General features: G+C 54.1%; 1 protein-coding gene and 1 non-coding gene across 3 annotated transcripts; one reads left to right on the top strand and one right to left on the bottom strand.

The window, feature by feature from the left end:
- Positions 1-4,777: 4,777 nt before the first annotated feature.
- Positions 4,778-22,087, top strand: NARF (nuclear prelamin A recognition factor). Of its 2 annotated transcripts, XM_045489985.1 has the most exons (12): positions 4,778-4,924; positions 6,191-6,271; positions 8,230-8,373; positions 11,232-11,364; positions 13,392-13,526; positions 15,598-15,716; positions 16,969-17,098; positions 18,063-18,126; positions 18,839-18,976; positions 19,233-19,390; positions 20,630-20,873; positions 21,356-22,087. In XM_045489985.1, the coding sequence occupies exons 1-11, from the start codon at positions 4,898-4,900 to the stop codon at positions 20,869-20,871; spliced, it is 1,371 nt and encodes a 456-aa protein (XP_045345941.1). In that variant the 5' UTR covers positions 4,778-4,897; the 3' UTR covers positions 20,872-20,873; positions 21,356-22,087. The 2 variants fall into 2 exon arrangements, with proteins under 2 accessions (XP_045345941.1, XP_045345940.1); XM_045489984.1 differs by having other exon boundaries at positions 20,630-22,087.
- Positions 22,088-24,135: 2,048 nt separating this feature from the next.
- TRNAQ-CUG lies at positions 24,136-24,207 on the bottom strand. The gene has a single exon. It is a non-coding gene; the product is annotated as a tRNA-Gln (tRNA).
- Between the last annotated feature and the right edge of the window lie 1,071 nt (positions 24,208-25,278).

Raw genomic sequence — 25,278 nt, forward strand, 5'->3', positions numbered from 1 at the left:
GTAAGAGAGACTGTTTTCTCCAGGAAAACCTTGTGATGCCCGCATAGGTGGCCTTTCTGCTCCCTCTCCACCAAACACCACCTTCCCTTACTGCGGCCAGATGAGGACCCGAGTAGGACCCTAACTTGCCTTTCTAATTCTGACCAGATGAGGAAAGGACCCTACCTGTATGTCTTCACCGTATAGTCACTGTCTACCTGCCTCCGTGATCTCCAAAGTGGTAAGGCCAAGTGATATGTGGGGTGCCGAAAGGCCATAGGAGAGTTTGTATTCCTGTTTTTCTTTTTTCATATTTATTCTCGGTGTTTTATAACATGCATAACAGTATAACGCTGCATATTACCTTATAAAGAAATATATGAACATCAGTATGCATAACCCTACAAGTTTACCAATATAGGCACGTGATCAAAAATTTGGAGATGACTTTTATACTTTACCAGTCTCCTTCAGACACTCTCTGCTGTGGTTCCCGAACCTGAGCATGCATCGGAATCACCTGGCAGACTTACTGAAACAGACGGCTGGTACCTGTGCCCAGTTATGGGTGGGGCTGAAAATATACATGTTGCTAATACCGCTGGTCCAGGAACCACACCTTGAGCACTTTGAGACCGTCTCCTCTAAGCTGTAGCAAAACTGGGCTCTGTCTGAGCATAGCAGCCTCGCCGACCTGAGCCCTCAGCTCACATTCCTCCTTGAAGTGGACTTCCTTCTTGAAGACTGATTGGAATTGTTAGTACTTCCTTTAAGTTCGTCCTGCTTACTGCAACAGGAAGTGGTCTTACTCAGAATTTGGGTAGAACTGGGATGATACCTAGGAAATTCTACTTTGCATTACATTTGTTTGCGTAATTTGACCTTTTCTACTAGATTATAAGGTGTTTAAAAATGAAGACTGCGCTGGACTTTTACAAATGTCAGATGTGTAACCAAACGATAGTCAATTTGGTTAAAATCCTGCTGACTATTGGCAAAAGCAAGACTGGAAATACAACATCCATAAAGAGGGTACTGAGTGAATAAACCTGTATATTGTGCCAATTACCAAGGCATTAAATCAGCTCTAAACTCAAACTTCATTGCCTGATCCCTGAAAATGGACCTGAACCCCTATGTTTTGTGTGCTCTCTGGCATGGTGTTAAGCTTTGCCAGTAGAGGGTGCTGGAGAGACACTGCAGGAGGAAGAGCTTTTCTTCCTGGTTGTGTTTTGCGGGATCTGCAGGCCTGCTTTGGATCCTGTGTCTTCCTCTCACTCTCTGCTCTTCCCCTGCTCTCTCTCCCTCTCCCTCTCCCTCTCTCTCTCAAAAATAAACATTAAAAATTTAAAAAAAAAAATGTCTCTTAATGCTGTCCACTGGAAAGTCCTGGAAACGATGACCAATGCAGTAGCAATGAACAATACTAGTACAGATTTTGTGGTTTTTAATTTTTTTTTTTCAACGTTTATTTATTTTTGGGACAGAGAGAGACAGAGCATGAACGGGGGAGGGGCAGAGAGAGGGAGACACAGAATCGGAAACAGGCTCCAGGCTCTGAGCCATCAGCCCAGAGCCTGACGCGGGGCTCGAACTCACGGACCACGAGATCGTGACCTGGCTGAAGTCGGACGTTTAACCGACTGCGCCACCCAGGCGCCCCGGATTTTGTGGTTTTTAAATAGCAGTTGCTACTAAAGGAACCAGGCTTTTGGGAGAAAGGAGTGATTTCAGATCTAAAGCAAGAAATGCACAAGCAGATGTATCAAAAAACAAACAGACTATTAGCATCTTGTTAAAAAATTTTTGGAGCCTAGCTGAAGAGATTTTCTATGCCAAAAAGAAAAAAAAGGAAAAAAAAAAAAAGGATTTGAGCATCAACAAGAACAATAATTCAAATGAATCAAGGCACCTGGGGGGCTCAGTCAGTTGAGCGTCCAACTTTGGCTCAGGTCATGATCTCAAGGTTCATGAGTTTTAAGCCCTACCTCCGGCTCACTTGTGTCAGCACAGAGCCTGCTTCAGATCCTCTGTCACCCTCCCTCTACCCCTCCTCCACTCATGCTCTCTCTCTCTCAAAAATAAAACATTTAAAAAATATGAATCAAAAATCTTCAAGGGTTTAAATCCATAATTCATAATCAATTTTAAATCCTTCGTTCACTTTCAGAGGATACTAAGAAAGGAACTTGGATTTTTTTTTTTTTTTTTGACAGATTCATTCATCCTGCCTTTCTTTATAAAATTTACAACAGAGTGGGCCACCCAGGTGGCTCAGTCGGTTGAGTGTCTGACTTCAGCTCAGGTCATGATCTCACAGCTCGTGAGTTCAAGCCCCGCATCGGGCTCCGTGCTGACAGCTCAGGGCCTGGAGCCTGCTTCAGATATTGTCTCCCTCTCTCTCAAAATTAAATAAACATTAATAATAAAAAAAATATTGTACAACAGAGTAACCAAATAGTGAATGAGAGGAATTTATCATTATGAAAGTATTCCCACTAGTAAATTAATAAGAAACTGGGGCCCCTGGTTGGCTCAGTCTGTTGAGTGTCTGACTTTTGATTTCAGCTCAGGTCATTATCTCACGGTTCATGGGATAGAGCCCCACACTGGGCTCTGCACTGATGTATTCTCTCTCTCCCTCTCTCTCTTCCCCTCCCCTGCTCGTGCCCGCTCTCTCTCAAAATAAACACTTTTTTTTTAAAGAAGAAATGGTAGGGTTAAAAATTGCTATAATAAATGAATGGATCCGTGCAGTTTCATCAATGTGCGCTAATTAATATCACAAAAAAGACGGTTAGTATAAACTGAAGGAATTACAATATATATGAAATAGTCTTGCCAACAAATTTAACCCGTGATCAAAGCATGAGAATGTTCTAACTACTCTTTACTGGAAACTCAGACAACAAGGATATATGAAAGGACTCTACAAGGACACAGGCAGCAATTCTTGGAAGCCCTACAGCCAAATCACCGGATTCCTTTATAGCGATATGCAAGGAGAAGGCCAGCAGGATGTGGATGGAACCTATAAATTCAAACGCACACACAAGCCTTTAGACCAGGAGCTCTCCATGGTGTCTTTGCGACTTCTAAGTGAGCTGCAAGTTACTCTAAAATTTTTTAAAAAGAGACACAAGAAACACTCAAACCAATGAATATATTAGACCTTATTTAGGTCCTGATTTAGACTGAAAAAAAAAAAAAAAGGTTCAATTTAGGGAAACCTAGACACTACATATTTGGTGAAATTAAGTAATTGCAATTTTCTTTTTTCACACATTACAGTAATGGTATCATGGTTACGCTTTTAAAATAATAATGAGAAATATATACAAGTGACAACCACAAAATACCCTGTTATTCATGCTTAAAACTGAAGGACGGTGTTTTCTGAGAGCTGCTGACCTAGATTTGAGTAATGCAGAGAGTTAATCTGGGAGCCATTTAAGACCTCCTGAGTTTAGGGGCACCAGGGTGGCTCAGTTGGTTAAGTGTGGGACTTCAACTCAGGTCATGATCTCACAGTTCATGGGTGTGAGCCCAGCATGGGGCTCTGTGCTGACAGCTGAGCCTGGAGCCTGCTTCCCATTCTGTGTCTGCCTCTCTCTGCCCCTTCCCCGCTCACACTCTGTCTCTTTTCTCTCTCAAAAATAATAAATAAAAAATTTTTAAAAAGACCTCCTGAGTTAACAGGCATTTGTGAAAAGCTGTATGAAGCACTAGAAATCCTGAAACTGAATCAAGGAAACCCTCTTTAGGCTGGGTTGGGGCCAGGCAGGGGCGCTCTCCGTCCACGACCGCTGGTCTCCAATGCAGACCCTACAGGATCCTTGCATGTACTCAGCTACTGCAGCAGGACAGCCCAGCCAGGAGAAGCAGTCAAGCCCGGTGCTGAGAGGCCACTACTTTACTCCACTGGACTTTGTTTACAAAAGCCTCTGCCAACATCCCCTTTTCCTCTATAAAAGTGTGCTCATCTCCTTTGTTTCCAGACTTGCCTATTATGGTTGTGGTACAGCTAGCTTGGCCCCAATTGCAATTCTCTGTTATTCCCAAATAAACCCATTTTTTCTGGTAAAATGGCAACTCTATTTTTAAGGTCACCAGTTACTTTTCCTATTCTCTAGTCAAGTTTTCTAGGCATGCCTCTCGTTTCTGATCATCCTGTAAGGAGCAGACGCTGATTTTGTAAAGTGTTTATTTTCATTATTAAGAGTTAAACATTTTCATTTTAGCCCCGCAGGTGGAGTCATCACTCCCAGAATCAGTAACTGCTCTCTATTTGTAAAGCAAGCATCCACACACCTGCCGAGAACTTCCGGAGGACTCATTTCACACCCAACTTCGTGCGCCCTAAGGCGCCACGTGGTGCACACCTGCGCGTGCGCACTGCCACCGGGACCGGCCTACGTGACGCGCCTCGGGGCGGCAATGGCGATGCCCCGGCGAAGCCTAGAAACGGGCGTGAGGCGGCGCCGAGCTGACGGCCCAGCGCCCCAGGACAATTCGGGGCTGCCTCCTACAGAGAGGGCCCGCGCGTACACCCCGCACCCGTCCCCGACCCGCGCGCTGCCAAAACGGGCGCGAGAACTTGCCGGGCCTTCGGGTGTCCGCCGCACCCCGCCCCCGCGCACTCCGATTGGCTCCGGGGCCCGGCCCGCCCCTTCCCGGTGCTCTCATTGGCCTAGGCGGAGCCGTGCGGGAGGGAGCCGCATCGCCCTTTTCTCACTTCTATTGGTTTAGTGGTGAGGCCTGTCCCTTCCCAGCGCTCTCATTGGTCGAGAGGAGACTCCGGGGGTGGGGCCGGCCGGGGGCGACTACAACAAAGGGCGGCGGGTGGCGGGCGTCAGTGACCGCGTCTCCCGGTGCTCTTCTCAGGCCGAGCCCTGGCCCCCTGCCTGCCCCGCTCCAGATGAAGTGTGAGCACTGCACGCGGAAGGTGGGCTCCGCGCGCTCGGGGTCGGGGGTCTGGGCGTGGGGGGCCGGGGGCTGCAGGGAAAGGCCCGGCTGCTCGAGGTCAGGAGGTCGGGGGCCGGCCCGGCTGAGATGGGCCGCTCCGGGTCAGGGAGTCGAGGGTCGGCCTGTCCGGGGTCGAGGCTGCTTGGGGTCAGGGGATCGGGACTGCGGGCGCTCGGGGCTGCCCGCGTCTGCGGGCATGCGGGAGCCCCGGTGCCCAGAGCGGGCAGCGCCAGCCGCTGCGCGGTCCTCGCTCCCGGTCCTCCGGATCGCCGCTCCGGGCGCCTCTGCGTCCGCGTCAACATGCACCCTTGATCGCGTGTCTGGCAGAACTAGTTGGGGTTTTAACTGGATGGAGGGCGACTGTAGATGGTTGGTAAGCTCCAGGCGCTGCACCTTGCCAGGTGTCTGGAGCTACTACTGCGTGTCAGGTGACGTTTTCGGGTGCCTTGTAGTTAATGTTACAGTTGGGGTCATGCTTCGTCTTTCTAGTTTTCCGTGCACTTGTCCATGCTCGCAAAGTATTTTTGAAGCCAGAAAAAGAATACTAAAAAACCCCCCAAAACACCAACCTCTGCAACCACTCAGGGCAGTCACGGAAAACACCATTCTTGATGTGGATGATTGAAACCATGATCAAAAAATGTTTTTGAGGAGGCTTTTCTACAGCTAACATGCTTGTAGTAACAAAACTATACAGGCAGGAAGGTCTGGGCTGGTCCTCTCCACCTGCGTAACCATGGTAACTGGGATGGCTTTCCACACTTGTTTCTAGGCAGCGGAACATATATAGCCATTCAGTGCATGAATGGGGTTTTTGGTTTGTTTTTCCACAAATTGGCTCATATAAATATTCCATCACTTTTTTTTTTTTTTTTTTTTTTTTTACTTAACATACAGCAAGTGCGTTTTCAGAGCTTCGCATACAGTTCTAGTCCATTGTGTTCTAAATATGATGTGTGTCCAGGTAGTTGGTGTTGATTTACCTGTGGATGGAAAGCCCCATTGTTTCTAGTTCTCAGTTACTAAAAGGGATACAGATACAGATAGAGGAGGGTGTGTGTGTGTGTGTGTGTGTGTGTGTGTGTGTGTCTGTCTGTCTCCGTGTGTCCACAAGTACAGCCGCTTTTATTTTTGTAGAAAAAACTTCTACACATGAGGTTAACGGAGCGGAGACTATGTGCATCTTTGCAAATTCAGGGAGTCAAATTAAAAGTTGTTCTTTTATATGTTCCTTTGCCTTTTCAAGGAATGTAGTAAAAAAACAAAAACCGATGACCAAGAGAATGCATCAGTCGACGTACCAAGTCTGGCCCTGGAGAACGGAGAGGCAAGTAGTTTTTCAGTGTTGTATTCGCCTGGAGTAAACGGCTGTGGCCGTTTTTGTCCTCTTCGAGGGCTCCTGTCCCCAGCACGTCATGCTCTAGGAAAGAAGGTACTGAAGTGGTGCCCTGCCGGGGGCCACACACACACACAGGTCCGTCATTCCGAGGCACATGACCTTTTGAGACAGAGGTGCCCGAGAGCCAGCCTTCCGAGAATACACCGAGCCAGAGCGAGCTGCATGAGGAACAGAGAAAAGCGTCCTCCTTAATCGTTTATTAGAAGGAGTGTTATAGTATTGGAATATCCAATTTTATGTAATGAAAAGCTTTATTCTGTAAAATGGGAGTTTAGGTAGGTAACTTATAAAATAATTCAAATCTGATCCTGGAAGGTTATTTTTCTAATGGTTTCTTCTGTAAGTCCGTTCTTGGGTGTTTGCATCCTCCTCAGCTAGAAGTGACGGTTTGTGTTTACCGGGTAGGGGGAGGTCGCTCTTCCCTCGGAAAGTCCTGGTACCGACCTCACTAGTGGAGAGCTGGCAACGTGGGGCGAAGAGCAGCAGGGTTCTCTGTAGTCTCGACGTCTGGCCCGACAGGAACCGGTCTCGTCCCTCCTGTACTGGCACCCCTCTGTGGCCCGGCGGCCGTAGGGTTTGGCAAGCAGTAGGTGAGAACGGCCCCCGGGGCACAAAGGTGGAGGAGGCGGGGAGTGCCCGGTGCCTCCCACACCCACCCGCTGGCCTCGTCATCTCAGACAGACATCTAAACCCTGGAGCCCCAGTTTCCTTATCAGTGAGCTGGAGAGTCGAGTTACTTCCCTCCCAGGGCCGTGGTGACACAGAGATAAGGTGTGCACACGGCCTCAGTGGACGCCCTGCCAGCACGGTGGGTGGTACCCCCTATGTGAGCAGGTCAGGGGTGGGGTGCGCTTTCCAGGCACAAGGGAGGTGTGGACAGAGTGCTCTGGGGGAGGGGCAGTGGAAGCCATTGAGGGCGTCTGGGGAAGGGGACAGGTCGTATGTGTGTTTGGGGGCAGGCGGCTTAAGGTGGCTAGAGCAGGGGAGGATGAAGGAAACGACATGGGAGACAGGGTGGTGGGGCCTGGGCAGGCCGGCCAGAGTGGCAAAACCAGGAAAGGACGCAGCGCAGGCAGTAGAGTGCGGTTCTGGTTCCACAGACGCCGAGCTTTCTATGGGATGGCCATCTGGAGCTCAGAAGGGTGAGAGCCCCGCTGGAGCTGAAGGCTGGGGAGGTGTTGGGGGTGGGGAAGCTGGCACTGCTCTGGAAGGTAAGGCTGATGGGAGAGCAGGGGTGCTGGGCACATGTTTAGGAGACAAGAGGCAGGGGAAGGGCCAGACCTGGCCCAGGAGAGCCTGCAGAACGGACTGGGTGGCGCACCGGGCAGGGAGGAAGTCCTGCTGGGCACAGTGCAGAGCGTGCTCACAGACACCCCTGCAGGCACGGAGGGGCCGTATTCTCGGTGGAGCACGGCAGTATCTACCAGGCACCGGCCGTGTGCTCCAGACCCTGGGAGTGGCAGGTCTGGCCCCACCGGGGAGCACGTTAGAAGTGCAAACTCTTGGGCCCCATTCAGACCTGAAGCCAGGCCACGGGTTTCCTTGGGGAGCTCACCCGGCCAAGCAGGAGTCCTCAGGGGCTACACAGAAGGGGTACAGGGAGGAGAAGGTCCGGGCCAGCTCCCAAGACACAGGAATGGAGATTTTTTCCCACCACACGACAGTGCCGTCCTGCTCCTACCCTCGATTGTCCTCTGTGAGACTCCCTGGTGTCATTGTGGCCTGTTCTGTGCCCCTCCAGCCCCTCGAGCTGCAGGCCTGGCTCTGTGCTGTTCAAGGGGGTCCATGTCCTGTGCTGGTCTCATGCTGCCACCCTCCCTAGAGAAGCACAGTTAGAGTTTTTACTGAAATATCGGACCAAAACCTACCTCATCTTTCTTTTGTAGAAGGGAGAATTCCATAAGTTGGCTGATGCCAAGATATTTCTGAGTGACTGCCTGGCGTGTGACAGCTGTGTCACTGCAGAGGAAGGGCTCCAGGTCTCCCAGCAGAACGCCAAGGACTTCTTTCGAGTTCTGAACCTTAATAAGGTAGGGCTTCTGGGGCACCTGCTGGTGCTGCGGCCCAGGGGGCCGGTGCAGGTGAGTCGTGAAAGCCTCTGCTGGGGTCAGGGCATAGGTCTCGGCCCTGGCCCTGTGTCCCTTGCCTGACTCTGCCCTCTCCAGAGTCCGCCGCCAGCCAGAACGATCGCCACCCGGGGCTACACTCCCTCACTGACGTGGAACGAGGCAAGGTCCCCGGTCTCTTCACAGAGGTGGGGTTCTGGTCTAATGGGCTCATCAGGCTGGGCCAGTGCTGTGGTCCCTCAGCTGCCCTGTAGACCTGTGTCGCTCAGCTGTGAACGGTGTCTTTCCTGACAGGAAGACAGGTGAAAGGAATGGCCAGGGAGGCAGGGGAGCTGGAAGGCACACCTGGGTCTGCCCCTCGCAATGCGCGGTGTGCCCGAGCGGGGCAGAGGCCGGGAGGAGCGTGGGTTTGACGTGGCCCAGGACAGAGCCAAGCGATGTTCTCTGTGTCTGCCACCCCTGTGGCGTGTTCTTGGGTACGTCCTTCAGCATTTTGGGGGCACGGTTTCAGATAGAAATCACATGTTGGGTTGTCAGCATGGTGTGTGTCCGTCCCCTTCCTGGCGTTCGGGCTCCCTGGGAGGTCTGCGGGCAAGCAGCGGGATGGACTTTGAGCCGGGAGACCTCACCCTGTCGGCTCCGGTCACCGTGCTCGCCCGTCCCTGCCTGCTCGCCCTTGTCCTTGTCCGAGCAAGATGGCTTCAGCTGTCTTATTACACTGAGCAGACTCAGCTCACTTACGACGCATCTTGGTCCCCCCACACACTGGCACATTCCACGGAACAACTGCGGGCTTTTCTTCTTTAGTGGCGGCACTTCGTGCCAGAATCTCCCTTTATGCTCCTGCAAGTGATAGGTGAGAACGCCCACGTCCCGCTATGCTGACCACACCTGCTCTCAAACTCCTTGCTTTTCCAGTGTGATCACTAGAAGATCCCGTTTGCATTTTCTTGATCGTCAGTGAGGCTGAACATCTTTAACATGCTCATTGACCATATTGTATGCCTCCTGTTCACAGCTCTGTGAGTTCGAGACTGCCCTCGGCTGCCAGGCGTTGAACAGCTTGGAGGGCCGTTCCCTCGTGTAGACAAGTCCAGACTCAGCCATTCCCAGCCCCTCCCCCCCGACTCCCTCGCAGCACCCTGGGCCCGGCTCACAGGGCACAGGTGTTTTCTCCCGGGTGGAGCGTCTCCCGTAGTGTGTGTGCACACTCCCGTCACCCTTGAGTCACTGGATTTCTGGAGCTGTGCAGGGCGCTCTCTCCTCACTAGCTTTTAATTTGCGTTGTCGTAAGAAGGCTTTTGTACTGCTAGACGCACGTACGGTTTATTGGATTCTATTTTAACAGGCCCCAGCTGCTGGTAGACCCCATCCTTCTCTTTGTTCTGTGTTCTCCTCTCTCGGCTGACCTTGTACTATTGGGTATTAACTGTGGACTTTGACGCGAGTTGCATTGAGCCGATAGGTTAATGAGGGGGAAGTTTATATTTTACTGAATAATCTTTTCGTTCACGATCGTGGTTTGTGCCTCTGGTTAGGCTGTGTGACCCCCCAAGTGTTCGTGTTGCCTATTTGTCTGTTCTCTGCAACTGTGATGTGTTCTTGGTGTGGCTGGGTCTCTGCGGTTGTTTCGTTCCACATACCGCCTCTTATCTGTTAAATTCTGTAATACTGATTTTTGTTGGGGTGGAAAGCTTTTGGTTTTCATGTATCATTTGTATGTAGCTATTTTGTAAGCTTGATATTCTCCTAGTTTCCTAGGTTACTTCCAGTTTTGTAGGTGTGTTGTCTGCCAGTGATAACTTTTTTTTTTTTTTAAGTTTATTTTGAGAGAGGCAGACAGCATGAGCGGGGGAGGGGCAGAGAGAGAGAGAGAGAGAGAGAGAGAGAGAGAGAGAGAGAGAAACCCAAGCAGGCTCCACACTGTCAGCACAGAGCCTGAGGCAGGGCTCAAACTCAACAAACTGCCGTGTCCCTGACCACAACTCGAGTGGCTGGCTCACCAGCCCAGTTTCGCAAAACAACCATTTCCTTGTTATTTATTCCAGTGAGTTGCGTACCCATTTGCTGCAACTGAAATGCTGACGCCTATGGGTATCTGCCAGAAATTCTGCAAACCTCTACTTAGTAGTACATCTTTATGAGCATTTCCACCGAGGTCTGAATCGAGATGTTAGTACCATTGATCACCACTGTTATCGGAGGTTGAGTTTAAAGGACCTAGACAATACAATCAGAAAAAGAAATCAGAACTGTGTAGGTCAGAAGACGTGAAGGTTATCATTGGCAGGGGCGCCTGGGTGGCTCAGTCGGTTAAACATCTGACTCTTGATTTCAGCTCAGGTTATGAGCTTACAGTTTGTGGGACAGCACAGAGACTTCTTGGGTCTCTCTCTCTCAAAAAAATAAACAAACATTAAAAAATCAAATTGACGAAATCTCTTAGGATGTACTTTTTTTTTTTTAATTAGAGAGAAAGCGTGAGCAGGGGAAAGGGGGCAGAGGGAGAGACGCTGTCAAGCAGGCTCCACGTTCAGCGCAGAGCCCCACAGGGGGCTTGATCTCACGACCATGAGCTCATGACCTGAGCCAAAATCAAGAGTCAGACGCCTAACTGACTGAGCCACCCGGGCATCTCAGGACGTCCTACTCTTTAATCCTAACTTTTTCCATGTCCTTAATTATGCTTGCTGGTGCTTGTATATTTAGGAGGCTTCCCACAGAACACCTGTGACATTCTGCCTCTTCTGACCTTTTTATGATAATGTCTTCCGTTGCTTTCCGTACTCCCCCCACGAATGACACTCTACTGTTTCTTCCAGAAACGTGATGCCTCACAGCACAAGGTGCTGGTGGTGTCGGTATGTCCTCAGTCTCTGCCTTACTTTGCCGCCAAATTCCGCCTCAGTGTGACCGATGCATCCAGAAGACTCTGCGGCTTCCTCAAAAGTCTTGGTGAGGCTCCTTGATGTTGTTTGTGTGTTGAGGACGCCGGTTTGTAGCTGCCCCTTGCGTCTCCAGCGTTCAGCTTGCAGGGGCGCAGCGTGGACGAGGACTTCCAGAAGCACCTTGAGGAGTGTACGAGGAGACCCCGCGGGGGTCCCTTGCCCCTTGCTGCGCAGACAGGGGTGGCCCGGCCTCCAGGACTGGCTAGGGATGGAAGGGAAGGGGTGGCCGGGGACACGCTGGAGGTTCCTGCACTTGCCGAGGAGTGTGGTCTCGTCCCGGCTCCCAGGGCCCACGGAAGGCGTTTCGTAGAGCCTCGTTCCTGCAAGATGGCTGGCATCTGAGTTCCCAGGACGTGCTCTGAAGAGCAGAGCAGCGAGGGAATGGGCTGTGTCCTGTGCACAAAACAGGAAGGCGGTCCCTTTCAGACATGGTTAGGAGCTCGGGTGTGAACGAGCTAGAATGGCACTGTGCAAAAGGGCGGTAAGAAGGCTCCTGTGTCACCCGCCGTCGTCGGACCAGAGCTGCCCAACCCCCGCCCCCCACGCCACCATGCACCGAGCATCTGCCGCCCCGTGTGTCCTCGTGCACAGCACCGCCAGGCGGGCTCAGGAGAGGACAGCGGGGGCCGTTTGCCAACACGAGTTTGTTTTTCTGCAGTGGTTTTTAGAGACCAAGCACACGGGGGATTCCTAATAGAATAAGGTGACGCTCGGAATAAAGACGGCCGCCTCCTCGGAGCGCTGGGCGTGGAGTGGGTTCCCCGCACACTGCCCGCTCCCAGTGGGGCCGCAGCTGCGAGCGCGGATTTAGCTCCCCTTTCACACATGTGATCTGAGAACGCCTCAGGTCAGCTCGGCCTTACCGAAGGCCAGAGCTCTCTTCTCATGGGGAAAGGCCCTATTTTGGGAGGAAACTTTTTTTTTAAGTTTATTTATTTATTTTGACAAAGAGGTTTAGAGCTTGAGCAAGGGAGGCAGAGGAGGGAGGGGAGAGAGAGAATCCCAAGCCGGCTTCGTGTCGTTAGCACAGAGGCCGACACAGAACTCCCATCTTATGGACCACAAGATCATGACCTGAGCCGACATCCAGAGTCGGATGCTTAACCGACAGCCACCACTGCTTGTGAGGGAATTTTTAAAATTTATTTTGACAGAGAGAGAGACAGTGTGAGGGGGGAAGGGCAGGGAGAGAGGGAGACACAGACCGAAGCAGGCTTCAGGCTCTGAACTCTTGGCACACAGCCCAATGCGGGGCTCAAACCCACAAACGTCAAGATCATGACCTGAGCCAAAGTCGGACGTTCAACTGATTAAGCCACCCAGGCTCCACTTGCGGGAGAATTTTTTGAAAGAAAATAATCAGCATTATACGTTATTAAAATATATTTGTAGCGAAACGGATTTAAGGTAATACTTTAAATGATAAGATGACGCTTATCTTTATAATGTTTCTTTTTAGGAATAACTTTGCTTTTAAAATTTAGACTACAGATATTAAAGTTATTTTAACTTTATTGTAATTATTAAAAATATCATCCTTACGAGCCAATATTAAGAAAACTTATTTCAAAAAGATAGCTGAGAAAAGCTAGATGGTTACAAATCATAACAATTGCAGCCATCAAAAAGGTATGACCTGCCAACTTACTCATTTATTTTCAAGACATCAAGGATCATCACAGACTGAAATGTAGCCACCGATTGGAAGAGAGTGGTGCTGGTATCTTGCAATTTTCCATTACTTTTATGGGCTACCATGAAGTGTTTATGTAGATGTAGAGAGAACAAGAAGAAGCCAGAGAGAAATTACTTGTATGTTATTGTGAAAAGTGATGCATGTTTATTGTTTCAAGGAAAAGTTAAAGCACAGTCCTGGGCTTCTGCGGTTTGTGAGGCGAGAGTGAGGGAGATCGTGCAGGGGAGTGTGAGGGAGATCGTGCAGGGGTGCCATGGAGTCTGTCCTTTGAGTCTGATCTTCGACGCTCCAGACTCGTGCAGGTCAAGAGAAGCTAAATGCTCCCCTCGTTCTTGCAGGGGTGCACTATGTCTTTGACACGACGATAGCCGCGGATTTCAGCGTGCTGGAGAGTCAGAAGGAATTTGTGCGTCGCTTCCGCCAGCACAGCGAGGAGGAGCCTGCGTTGCCCATGCTCACCTCCGCCTGTCCGGGTGAGCGTCCAGAGCCCGCTGCTGTGCCTCCGTTGGCCTGAGGCAGCGTTTCTCATGGGTCTGCCTTGGGGGCAGGAGAGGGGGTGGGTGAGGTCAGAGGTCCCAGGCCTCCTGGGCTTTTGGGTCAGGAGGGAGTGAGGTGCCCGCGGGTCCCCTGCACATCCGCCCGAGCCCCCTCTCACTGAGCCCCTGACTGACGCAGACCGGCCCCCACCCCCCATCTGGCCTGATACTTGCTGTGTTCAGGGTTTCAAGCTGTTCAAGTCTGTTTACATGTAGGTTTGGAGCTTCTGGAGTGTTCTTCCTAGATAATGATGCACTTTCCTTCTGGAGTTCTTTCTACCTAAACGTGTCAGGACTACAAGTTGTTCAGCTCCATACCCTCTCTCAAATTCAGGGAGAGGAGGTGAGCTTCGGTTCAAACCTAACCCTTTTCTACGATTGGCATGGTCATTTTTGCTTCCCTGTGACAAGGTGAGGAAACTGAAGCAATGTCAAGGTCAGGTGACATGACCTGGCAGATAGAATCGGGGCCGGGGGCAGTCCTGTGCTGGCTCACAGGGCTCCCCGGTCCTGGGGTACCCTTGCCGCCCACAGGCTGACAGAACGCCTCCTGCTGGGTGTACCTTTGCCCGGCACCCAGCAGCGTATCTGCAGGCCACTTCTCCAAGCACCTCCCCTCGTCCCATCCCATCCGTGGTCTGACGAGGAAAGTGCCAGCATCCAGGTAGCACGTTGTCACACCTGTACTGCTGTGAAGCCGGCAGCAGCCTCTCTGTCTCCGGGGGAGATGAAGGGAACCCTCAGGAAAAGCTAGCTTGTCTGGTTTCAGATGCAGGGAGCCGTGGGGCCTGGGACCCTGGTTCCTCCTCTCTGTCCCTGCTCAGCCCTCTTCACCCAAGGCCGGGTGTCCTCCGTGGGCCCTGGCCCTTACCTCCTGGTGTTCTGCCTGATGTTGTGGGGTGCCCAGGGCCAGCACACAGCAGCCTGCCCGCAGCCCAGAGATGCCACCTGCCTGGGAGCCGTGTCTCGAGCTGCTGGCCTGGGCACTGAGACCGGGGGGCAGGGCCTTGGGGCCCCAAAGGTGCCACGGTGTTTGGCAGTTTCTCATCTTAATGTTTGAGGCTGGGATGAGGAGAGCCCTCCTCCAGGGCCCCCTCTCCTTGGGCTTTTGGGGGCCGCGGCAGACACTTCCTGTCCTGGAGGTGACAGCTGTGGTTTGAGTTTGTTCGGACGGGACTGTCGTGTCAACTGGTGCCTGCCGCTTCTCCCTACCGGGGGCGGTCACAGGACAGTGGCTGGCTGTCCCCAGGGTCTGACGAGCAGCTTTACCGCCAGGCTTTCTGTGCTCCCCCGTGTGCCGTGGTGCGCACACCCAGCTGGGGGTCAGCAGGCCTCTCACCAGGCTTCTGGCCTTGTAGTTCACTGATCTCTCTGACTCCTGTCACCCCTGGAAACCATAGCAGGGGTGACCCCAGAGGGCACAGTGGCCGTCAGCCACTCAGGAAATGCTTGTACCGTGCTGGGCACGTAGCAGGTGGAGAGCAAGTGTGCTGTCTCTTGCTGTCACTGGGGCGTGAAATCCTCCTGTGGTCCTCGCCCTAAGTGAGCGGTTGGCCATTAACTTCTGATAGGTGAGTGGAGCCGGTGGCTTTGTGGCCGATGCAGCATCTGAGCATGGCTGCCGGCTGCAAGGACGGTGTTGTGGCCGGCACGGTGGAGAGGGGCCCTGTCCCCCCGGGACGCTGCCGCGTGCCTGCTCCTCTAAGCTTGTGCTCCTCCTCTTTTGGGGGACCCCCTGTACCAGCTTTCACTTCCTTCTACTCCGTCCTCTCTGGCAAGCCGGCAGGGGCGTCTTCCCGTCTGGGGCAAATGCAGCTGGGGTCTGCGTGGCCCAGGCTGCTAAGGAAAAGCAGCTTGGCGGGGGATCTGCCACCAGCTCCTAGGGTCAGGAGAGGTGTCTGGCTTTACCCCAAGTGACAGGGTCTGGGAGCGCTGAATTCCTTGTGTGTGACAGAAAGCAGGAGGAAGCCACTGTGAGGAGCTGACAGGGGACCCATTCTCTCCCCAGGCTGGGTCCGATATGCCGAGCGGGTGCTGGGCCACCCTGTCACCCCCCACCTCTGCACCGCTAAGTCTCCCCAACAGATCATGGGCTCTCTGGTGAAGGATTACTTCGCTAGACGGCAGGTAAGCCAGCCTCCTCCCAGAGGGCAGCACGTGGGCCAGGAGATAGGGAATGTTCCACCACGCACGACCAGGGTGGTGTCAGACCCGGACCGAGTGGAGATGCTGCCATCCTGCTGAGGGAGTCCCTGGCCTGTCACCACAGCGAGCAGCTAGGTGTCTGATCTCTTGGCTGCATCTGCCTTCACGTGATGGGAAATCTCCCAGCCAGGCCCCTGAAGGCCGTTCCACATCCCTCACCTGCCCCGGCTCCCCCACCATGGACGGTGCCCCATCATCAGCTGGTCCCTGTGCTGTCCCTCCCCACGCAGACCCCCTGCATGCCATCCAGGGCCGCCTTGGGATCCTAGTGGAGGCCAGGCCCGGGTCCTTCCGGAGGCCCCTGACACTCTCATGCCATCCACGATGTGGCCCCTCCTGTGGCCTGCTCTCCAGCTGCCAGAGCCCCCACAGCCCTCCTCAGTCAGATTGGACATCTCTCCAGGGAACCATCAAGGTCTGGCCCTGCAGGAACTGGAGGAACCCCCCAGACCCACAGCCAGTTTCAGGAGGCCACACAGTTCTGGCATCCTCGTTAATTCAGCAGTGGGAGTGTCCCCTTTTCATTCCTTCACTCCTGACATCACCACAGCTTGTGAATCGTAAATGTGATGTCAGCGTGTATGTGTTCACTTTGGAGACAGAAAAATAAACTGTGGGACTGCCCCAGCCCCACTGCTTGGGGGAGTCCAGGAGTTTCCTGGGCCTGTGGGCCTGCTGAGGCCCGGCCGGCACCCTCCTCAGACTGCCCCGAGTAGGGTGTTTCCACCGAGGCCTCTCCACAAAGGTCACTCAGCAACTGTGCCAGCTCCTGGCGTGGCTACCAACTCCAGCTCAGCCGTAGGCACCAGAGGGGCAGCTCCGATAGGTGTCACTTGGGAAGTTTCCAGAAGGTCCAAAGGCAAACCAGCCAGGCGTCGAGCAACCATCCGTGTGGCTTACTCTTAACCATGTTTGGTCACTGTATGCATGCAGAGGTTTCAGGGGAAACGGGTTCAGCTTTACAGCTCTTCCCTGGCATCTCCAGGCCATCGGCCTTATGGGCTCTGGGTGAATCTGCCCAGGTCTCCAGGGCACGGTCTCCCCGTACAGCTGGGAGGCGGGCACAGGTCGGAACTTGGTCTGAGGAAGGCCCCGGGGGGTGTTGTGGGCACTGGCACACAGCTGCCCTCCTCGCTTCCCACAGCCCCAACCTGGGTTTGCTCTTTCTCCCCAGAACCTGTCTCCAGACAAGATTTTCCATGTTATCGTGGCCCCTTGCTACGATAGGAAACTGGAGGCCCTTCGAGAAGACGTTCCCACAGCTTTGCACGGCTCCCGGGGTGCTGACTGCGTACTAACCTCAGGTGAGGGGGGTGCAGAGCTGGGGACTGCTGGGGCCTCTGGCCCGTCATCCTCTGAGGTCACGACAGGCCCCCCGAGGGCCAGACTGCAGGAAAGTGGAGAGAGGCAGCGCTCACGCAGCGCGGAAAAGTCGCGTGTGAGCCCAGAGGCTCTGCGGACGAACCAAACCTTCACCTGGAGACAGAGCGGGGACCCACGGTGCTCCAGCGCCCTGGGCCTGCTCTAGCCTGTGTGCCGGGGTGGGGGTGGTTCCTCGGCGTCCTCCAGGACCGTTCCACAGAACATCGCAGTCTGCGGGCGGCTTACGTCTGCTGAACCCACGTGGGTGTGCTTTAGGCCAGTTCTCGGGGGCAGGGACTCCTGGGCGTGGGTCCCCTGACCTGAAACTCCAGCACGAGAACCCCCGGGTCTCCGGGGGAGGGAGACAGGACAGCCCTAGCAGCCAAGGAAGGGTAGATAGTGGGTTTTCCTGAGGTGCAGAGTCCATTTTACTATCGTTCTCAGACATTGAGCCCACTCGTGCGCACGTGATGCCTCGGTGGCTGATGTAAACATTAGCTGTTTCCACAAAGCCTTCCGGGGGCCGCTGTGTGAAGGGAAGTAGGAGAACAGTTCCGGTTCTCAGCTCATCTCTTTGCACACAACCTGATACCATGTGAGGGCAGCCACTGCGCCTTGGTCATCTGTCCACAGGAGGCTGTGTGCAAAACGTTTCTGCTTCAGAAACAGAAATGTGGAGAGATGGCAAAATCCCTCATTTCAAGGGCAGAAGGAGGAATTGGACTCTTTCACGTTTCATCAGTTTTCCATTTTATTGGGATTACATTGCACTGGAGCTGGGTTCCTGCCTCCGTGAGCATGACGGCGTCCGGGGTCGCTTTAGCAGGTTTCCAGTGGGGAGATGATTTGGGAAACAGCTCCTGAGGACAGCTTCCTCGGTGCCTCATGCCCCTTCTTTGTCTGTAGGTGAAGTCGTTCAGATAATGGAGCAAAGCGACCTCGTGGTAAAAGATGCTGCCGTTGATACTCTGTAAGTGACTTTCAGGGAGGGGCACCTTGTGGGTGGAGCCTCCTGTATGAGGCCACGTGCAGCCAGGGGACAGGGTGTGGGGGCCCCTGACCTGGGTTTCCCCTTTCTGTGTTGCTGCTCAGCCCTTACCACAACCCGCTCTTCCTGGCTCTTCCATGGGATGTGGGCGGGGCCTGGTGTGAGATGCCACTTGGAGGAAGGGGGTTTCCATGGTGACATTGACATGCCAGCACCCTCCATTTCTGAACTTCGTGTGTTCCTGACATTGAGCATCTGGACCTGCCCGAGGCTGGGTCACCTCCTGGGAAGAGTGGCTCCCTTGGGCTCCACGCAGGGCGAGTGTGGGCTGTTTAGCCGGCGAGGCCCTTTCGTGGACGGTCGTCCTGAGGTTTACAGAGTTTAGTCAGCTGGCTGCAGTGCCCGTGGCCAGAGCCGGTGCCTGTCGCCTGTCCCCGCTGGGTACGTGCACACGCTTCCGAGTGGCCCAGAGATTCCCAGCTCTATCCCCAAGTGTCAGGGTTCCAGGGGAACGTGCCTGATGTGGGCGCACCAAGTGGGGCTCTGCCTGCTGCTTTGTCCGATCGTTAAAACTCAGGAACGTGAGTTTGTGGCCCCAGATATAAGTATCTGTGAGGGGTTTCTCTCTTCACGGGGATCATAAGACTTTGGACACCTGACTTAATCTTGCTATTGCTCTTTCCTCCCTGGGAAGGTTCGGAGGCCTGAAGGAGGAGGAGGTGAGGCGCCATGATGGAGCCAGCTCCGACGGGTACCTGGCGCACGTCTTCAGACACGCCGCCAAGCAGCTGTTTGACGAGGACGTGGGGGAGGTCACCTACCGCACCCTGAGGTCTGCCTGTGTGGTCAGCGCTGCTGTCCCGGGCAAACTGCCCAAAGCCAGCCAGGCCTGTGTGTGTGTGTGTGTGTGAGTTGGGGTAGGGGCTGTCCTAGGTATAGGGTTTAGAACAGCCAAGATCAAAAAGCCTTCTTTGTTTTCGTTCGCAGACTTTTTGTTTTGCTAACGTTTCCAACTTAGATTTGAAAACAATTGTCGAGCTACAGAGGAAGGACTCTGTAGATGAAAACCCATTTTGTTCACCTTACAGGAACAAAGACTTCCAGGAGGTCACCCTTGAAAAGAACGGGGAGGTTCTGTTACGCTTTGCTGCTGCGTACGGCTTTCGAAACATCCAGAATGTGGTTCTGAAATTGAAGAAAGGCAGGTTCCCGTACCACTTTGTGGAGGTGCTCGCCTGCGCCGGGGGTAAGGCACGGGGGCTCCGCCCGCAGGCCTCGCCCAACTCTGACACCTCGTGGGTGCCGCCCTGGTGGTCGACACGGTGGTCCCTGTCCTCCTCTCGCCACAGAGCAGAAAAGCCAGGTGTCCCCTTAGAAAAGCCCTGGGACATAGTCCCAGAGAAGAGCTGCCCCTGGGGTGGCACCAGGTGAGGGCCTGCTGCCGGTTCCGGAGGCCCCACCTGTGGCTAGGCCCCACCTGAGGGACAGAGAAACAGGCCAGCCAGAAGGGCCGGGGCGGCTTCCCACAGCAGAGGCCACGGACTTGCTGGTGCAGTGGGTGTGGGTGTCAGGGGAGAGGATCCTGTGGCCTCCGGGTGGCAGTGGGACCACTCGTGCCCCGAGTGGGGAGGGCCCACGAGATTCGAACCTGCCTGCGGAGAGGAGGCACGGCTGGGGCGCTAGTGAAAACCCGCCAGTGTCTGGGGAGGCCACGTGGGGGCGCGGGGGAGCAGACGGGTGCGGGTGCAGGTGAGGAGGCAGGGGGGCGGGGGCGGGGGCCGGGGGTCTGAGGAGAGGAGCAGACCCTGGGAGAGCGGGCAGGGTCCTCCGCCACCACTGAGCGTCTTCAGGATTTGGGGTCAAAAGTGCAGCTGCTGGGTGCTGCCAAGGGAAGGCGGAAGGGGACTCGACCAGGGTGGAAGTTTGCTCAAGTTCTTTTCCATGAATGTCATCCTATAAATCGTGACATCATCTAACACATTTGGAGGTAAGCAGCACGCCTACGTGAGAGGCACGCCCTTCATCCCGGCTGCGGTACTTGGGCGGGTAGGCTCCTGTGCGGGCTCCCGGGTTCCCGTCCCCTCCCCAGTGCCGCCCGGGGAGGGGTGACCAGCACCCAGAGGCTTTACGAGACAGCAGTGGCGTGACTGCCTGTTAGCGGTTTTCGTGCTCTTCTGGTTCTGATGAGTTTCAGGGGAAACCAGAGGTCCGGATTTGCATGTACAGCCATCCAGTTCTAAAGGTTGGCAGGCTATTCGGTTTTAGGTAAAAACTGTTTCCTGGAGAGCATAAGTAGGTAAGACTAGGAAGCATCCGGGGCTGCGAGCCTGTAAGCTGCTGTCCGTGGGAGCTGGGGGCCGCGTGTCGAGTCCAGCTCCAGACTCTGACCACGGGACGCTGCACGTGGTGTCGTTCCTCCTCTGCCCCAGAGCCACTCCCTTCGACGCAGAGGAGAAAAAGCATAGGCTCCCTGCTTGTCTTCCAGGGTGTTTGAACGGCAGGGGCCAAGCCCAGGCGGAGGATGGGCGTGCAGACAAGGCGCTGCTGCGGCAGATGGAGGGCAAGTACGCGGACGTCCCCGTGCGGCCCCCGGAGACCAGCGCCCACGTGCAGGAGCTGTACCGGGAGTGGCTGGACGGGGCCGACTCCCCCAGGGTCCGGGAGGCCCTGCACACCGTGTACCAGGGCCCGGGGCTCCCTGCCGCCAGCCGAGACATCAAGTGGTGAAGGTGGGCAAGGCTGGGAAGCGGGCCCCGCCACCGCCCAGGGAGGGAGACGCTGGAGGAGAACCGCTCCGCTTCTCGGTCATTACTGTGCTTTCCGGAGCTCTCTCCCCCTGTGTGTAGGCGGCTCCCTCACTCGGTTTGACGTGGTGCTATCTTTGTAACGTGTGTTCAACTGGCATATTTTAACAAGAGAGGAGGATTGCCCCAATTCAAGTACCCTTTTATCTTAAGACTGAAAAATATCCCAAAGAACAAAAATAGAGACAGACTACTATCTTTTAGGCTTAAAAAAAAAAAAATCTAAAAAGTGTCCTGCGAAGAGCTAAGACCCCAGAAGTTCAGATTCATGTGCCTCAGAGCGATGTGACGTGGAAAAGAGATGAGAGGCGGGCAGGCTGCGGGGGTGGTGGAGCCACGGTCCCCGGTCTGCCCGACTTGGCTCTTACTTCACCCACTTACGTTACTCCTGAAAACATTTTTGCCAGAACGTGAATAAATTGCATCCTTTCGGAATCGGGGGGCTCGTGTACAAAGCTGGATTTCGGATTTTCTGGTAGCAGTTGTCAGAGAGCGGTAGCAACTGCCTCCTGGGACCAGACCTCTAACCAGGGGACCCCAGACTTGCACTTTTACATTCTGCCTTTAAGGAGAACTCCCCTCGAGGTCGGGGAGGCCTGGCAAGGGGGACGGAAGGACGGAGGACAGACTGGCTGCCCCGCTCGGGCCAGGGTGTGCGATCGGGAGGCTTTCGCCTCAGTCCCTCCCCAGCGGGGTTAGCAGGGGACAGCCCCCCCCCCCCCCCCGACCTTTGCTGTTTGAGTGACTGTCATCCTGCGGCCCGCGCCGCTCCTGTGAGCGCCTTAAAGAAGGGATAGAACGTGGTTTCCCCGCAATACAAACAAGGGCTAGCAAGCAGCCAGAAACCTCCAGAACCGTGGCGCTCCACATCTGGGCTCGTCCTCCAAAAGAAAGACATCTGTGAGTGGCCTGGGTTTGGTTTTTCGAAGCACTTGGATTTGGTAAACACGAGCGATGTTGATCCTCTTGAGTCCTCCGTGCCGTCACGCCCTGGTGGGCTCCATTTCCTTCATCGTGTTCCGTATCCTGTCCGGCTTGATAGCCGGCTAGCGTGTGAAATCGTACACTTTTCCTTTCCATCTGGTCACGACCGGTGTCATCCTCCACGGAGCTGACTGCGGAATAAACAGTTGAATGTGTCTGAGTGTGGAGAGTGTGTCGAGAAGATGCCCCTTCCCGCTGGGCCACGTGCCCCCTCGCCTCACCGTGGCCCCGAGTAGGAGCGCTGTCCTTGCTCTCAGGGGGCGTAGAAAGCCACAAGTCAGGTGTGGGGGCTGCGCCTCTCGCTTCAAAAGCGGTCTCTTCCAGGGGCGCCTGGGTGGCTCAGTCGGTTAAGCATCTGACTTCAGCTCAGGTCATGATCTCACGGTTCATGAGATCGAGCCCCACGTTGGGCTCTGTGCTGACAGCTCGGAGCCTGGAGCCTGCTTCGGATTCTGTGTCTCCCTCTTTTCTGCCCCTCCCCACTCACACTCTGTCTCTCTCTCTCTCTCTCTCTCTCTCAAAAATAGGTAAACATTAAAAACTTTTTTTTTTTTCAAAAGCAGTCTCTTCCGGCTGCAGCAAAGCCCCCTGGTGGCCAGGGCCCAGGATGACAGACCAGGTGTGATCACACGAGGTGTGGGGTCTCATCTGCAGCACATCTTGGGGTTACGGCCACCTTTGTCCTAACTCCAGCCCTACGTGCAGAGAAGAGGGGGAGGCCCCACAGTCAAGCTGGGCTGGTGCACAGAGTGTCTGGTGGGCAGTGGTGGGGCCCACCATGAGGAGGAGGGCAGAGTAAGTCCAGATTCAGGTTACACCCAGGCCCCGCCCTACAGAATGCTGTCACTGGAGCCGTGGTGCTGCTAGCACCTCCTGTGGACCATGACCATGTCCGGCAGCTTTGTGTGCATGGTGGCCGTCTCGAATAGCTCTGCTCTCCGGTGCCCTGCAGAGCCCAGATTTTTCCATTGCACTTCCGCCTGGCCTTGGCCCGTGGGCCAGTCCCAGCCGTTGTAGACCCTGGTTCTTCTTCCTCAACTCTGCTGGACTGCGGATCGGAACTCAGCCATTGTCTACACCGTCAGTTTGATGCCGGCCTAGGGTGTGGAGCAGGGGCACTGCCTGTGTGCCGGCCCCCGTGCTGCTGACCTGATGGTGTTCTCTGACCTCAGCTGCTGGCCCAAAGCTGAGCCTCTGGCTTCTGGACACTTGGTATTTACAACATCACCTGCTTTCCCTCAGGCATTGACTTTGTTCCCAATCGGAAACAGGCAGAGCAGTTAAAACAGATTTTTTATGCACAAATAGGGAAATCTCTACAGGCACGTCACCAAGGAGTCCTCACAGTAGGCCCCTGTCATAATCCACGAGCAAATGTGGGGGCTGGGCTCTTCTGGGGTGCTTGCCTGGGCCTCAAACCAGACATAAGCCCATTTGCACAGAGACCAGGGGGGAACAGGAAGGAGGAGAAGGTTGAGCCCCGGGGCTCTGCAGCTGGCAGGAGCAGGACTGAAATCCCACCTGTGCAGCAGAGTTGTGATGGACCCAAGGACCAGCTCCTCCCGCTCCCCTCAAGAGGACAAGGTCTTGCCAAGGTCACGTGGGAACAGACACAGAGGTAGGCCCCCGGCCCTTAACTCAGGATTTGTATGGATCTGCTTTAATAATGAAAAGAATTCACGTTTCCTGGCAGTGACAGTATGAGCCCCTTTTGGTCTCCCTTTTTAAAAGCCAAGCTAGAGAGAGGAAGTACATGTTAAAAAGAGCAGAGATCAGGAAATCTCTAACATGTTCCCTCTGCGGGGGTCGGGGGATGGGCAGGAGCCCTGCTGGGCCACCCACACAACCCCACTCAGAGGTCTGGACCTGGAGGGTCCCTGGAAAGGTTATGTGCCCAAGTGGAAGCAATAAGAGCCCCAGGCCTCTGTGCACCCTGAGGGCAGACTCGCCCCTGCACCAGACCATGTCCTCTAAGCCACAGGCAGCAGCGCATAGGGACTAGGGGTGTCCTGGTGGACATACAAGGAAAAGGTGACCGGTGACTGAGGAGGAGCCAGTGGCGTCAAATGGAGACTGCAGCCAGGGGTCTCCACGTGAGCTCCAAAGTGGAGACCCTGGTCTGGGAAGCACCAGGCTGTCCTGCTGAGGGCTGCATTGCCCACTACCTGGCACTGGGAGGACACAGAAGGGTCACAGGTGAGGCAGGTTCCACTGAGATTTGAACTCGGATCGCTGGATTCAGAGTCCAGAGTGCTGACCATTACACCATGGAACCATAAGACACCAGGGCTGCCGTCAGGCTACCCTTGGTCTGAGGGCACTGAGGGAAGAGACACCAAAGTGGGGATCAAGGGAAGGGGGACAAAAAAGAATTGTGTAGGTCCCACCGAGATTTGAACTCGGATCGCTGGATCCAGAGTCCAGAGTGCTGACCATCATACCGTGGAGCCGGCTGCTGCTGTGGGCCCTGCACACCCTGATAGGGAGACAGAAGGGGACACGGAGAGTGAGGTCTGCAGGCTGCTGCCTGGGAAAAAAAAGATGAGCCTGTAGCCGCGGATGGTTTCGCTCCAAAGAGCCCTGGGTTATGGGCCCAACACGCATCCAATGAGCCACTCTGCTGCCCAGGCCCCGAATGTGACAGGTCTGATGGTCACAGCCCCTCCAGGCCAGGGGATGAGAATGGCAGGCTCCTACAGGGGCCGGAAGAGGGCAAGGCAAGTGCCCATTTACAAATACAAGTGGATTTCTGCTTTCCCTCCTTCAGTTTCCCGTGGAAAGAAATCTCTGAATTCGTGTCCTTTTCTGCTGTTAAAAACAAAAAACCAAAAAGTCCAGAAACACAACCTTCATAGCCCAGAGTGTCCGTGTCCCTGGGCAGTGGCGGCAGGTTCTGTGCTGCGGTGATGGTGGTTGGATTTTGGAAAGGAACAAAAACAATGTTTTTCCCCATCATTTGAAAAGGACTCCTAATTTGCATGGTTATGAATAAACTGCTCTTTTAATTCTATTTCTTCTCTTGGTCTACTTCTTTTCTGTGACCAATAAAGTTGTTTCTCCAATACAAAACTGCTTTGTTATGACCTCTTGCTGTCCAGTTGTATAATTTGAAAAAATAATAATAATAAAACCCTGCACTTTCAAATAGGTATGAACTGTTCTCCCAAGAACATGCCTTTTGGAAAAAACAACTTTCATGCTGAAGCTTTTCAAGTAAAAAGCATCTATAGAACTTGCTGTTGTACATGGTGGTCTCCTCTCGAAAGCCAACACAAGCATCGGGAAAGAGACACAGACACTGAAACCGCTGAGGTCAAACTATGAGTGTCAGCCAGGATGCTCGAAG

This window comes from Leopardus geoffroyi, chromosome E1 (assembly GCF_018350155.1).
Source record: "Leopardus geoffroyi isolate Oge1 chromosome E1, O.geoffroyi_Oge1_pat1.0, whole genome shotgun sequence".
NCBI classification, from domain to species: Eukaryota; Metazoa; Chordata; class Mammalia; order Carnivora; family Felidae; genus Leopardus; species Leopardus geoffroyi.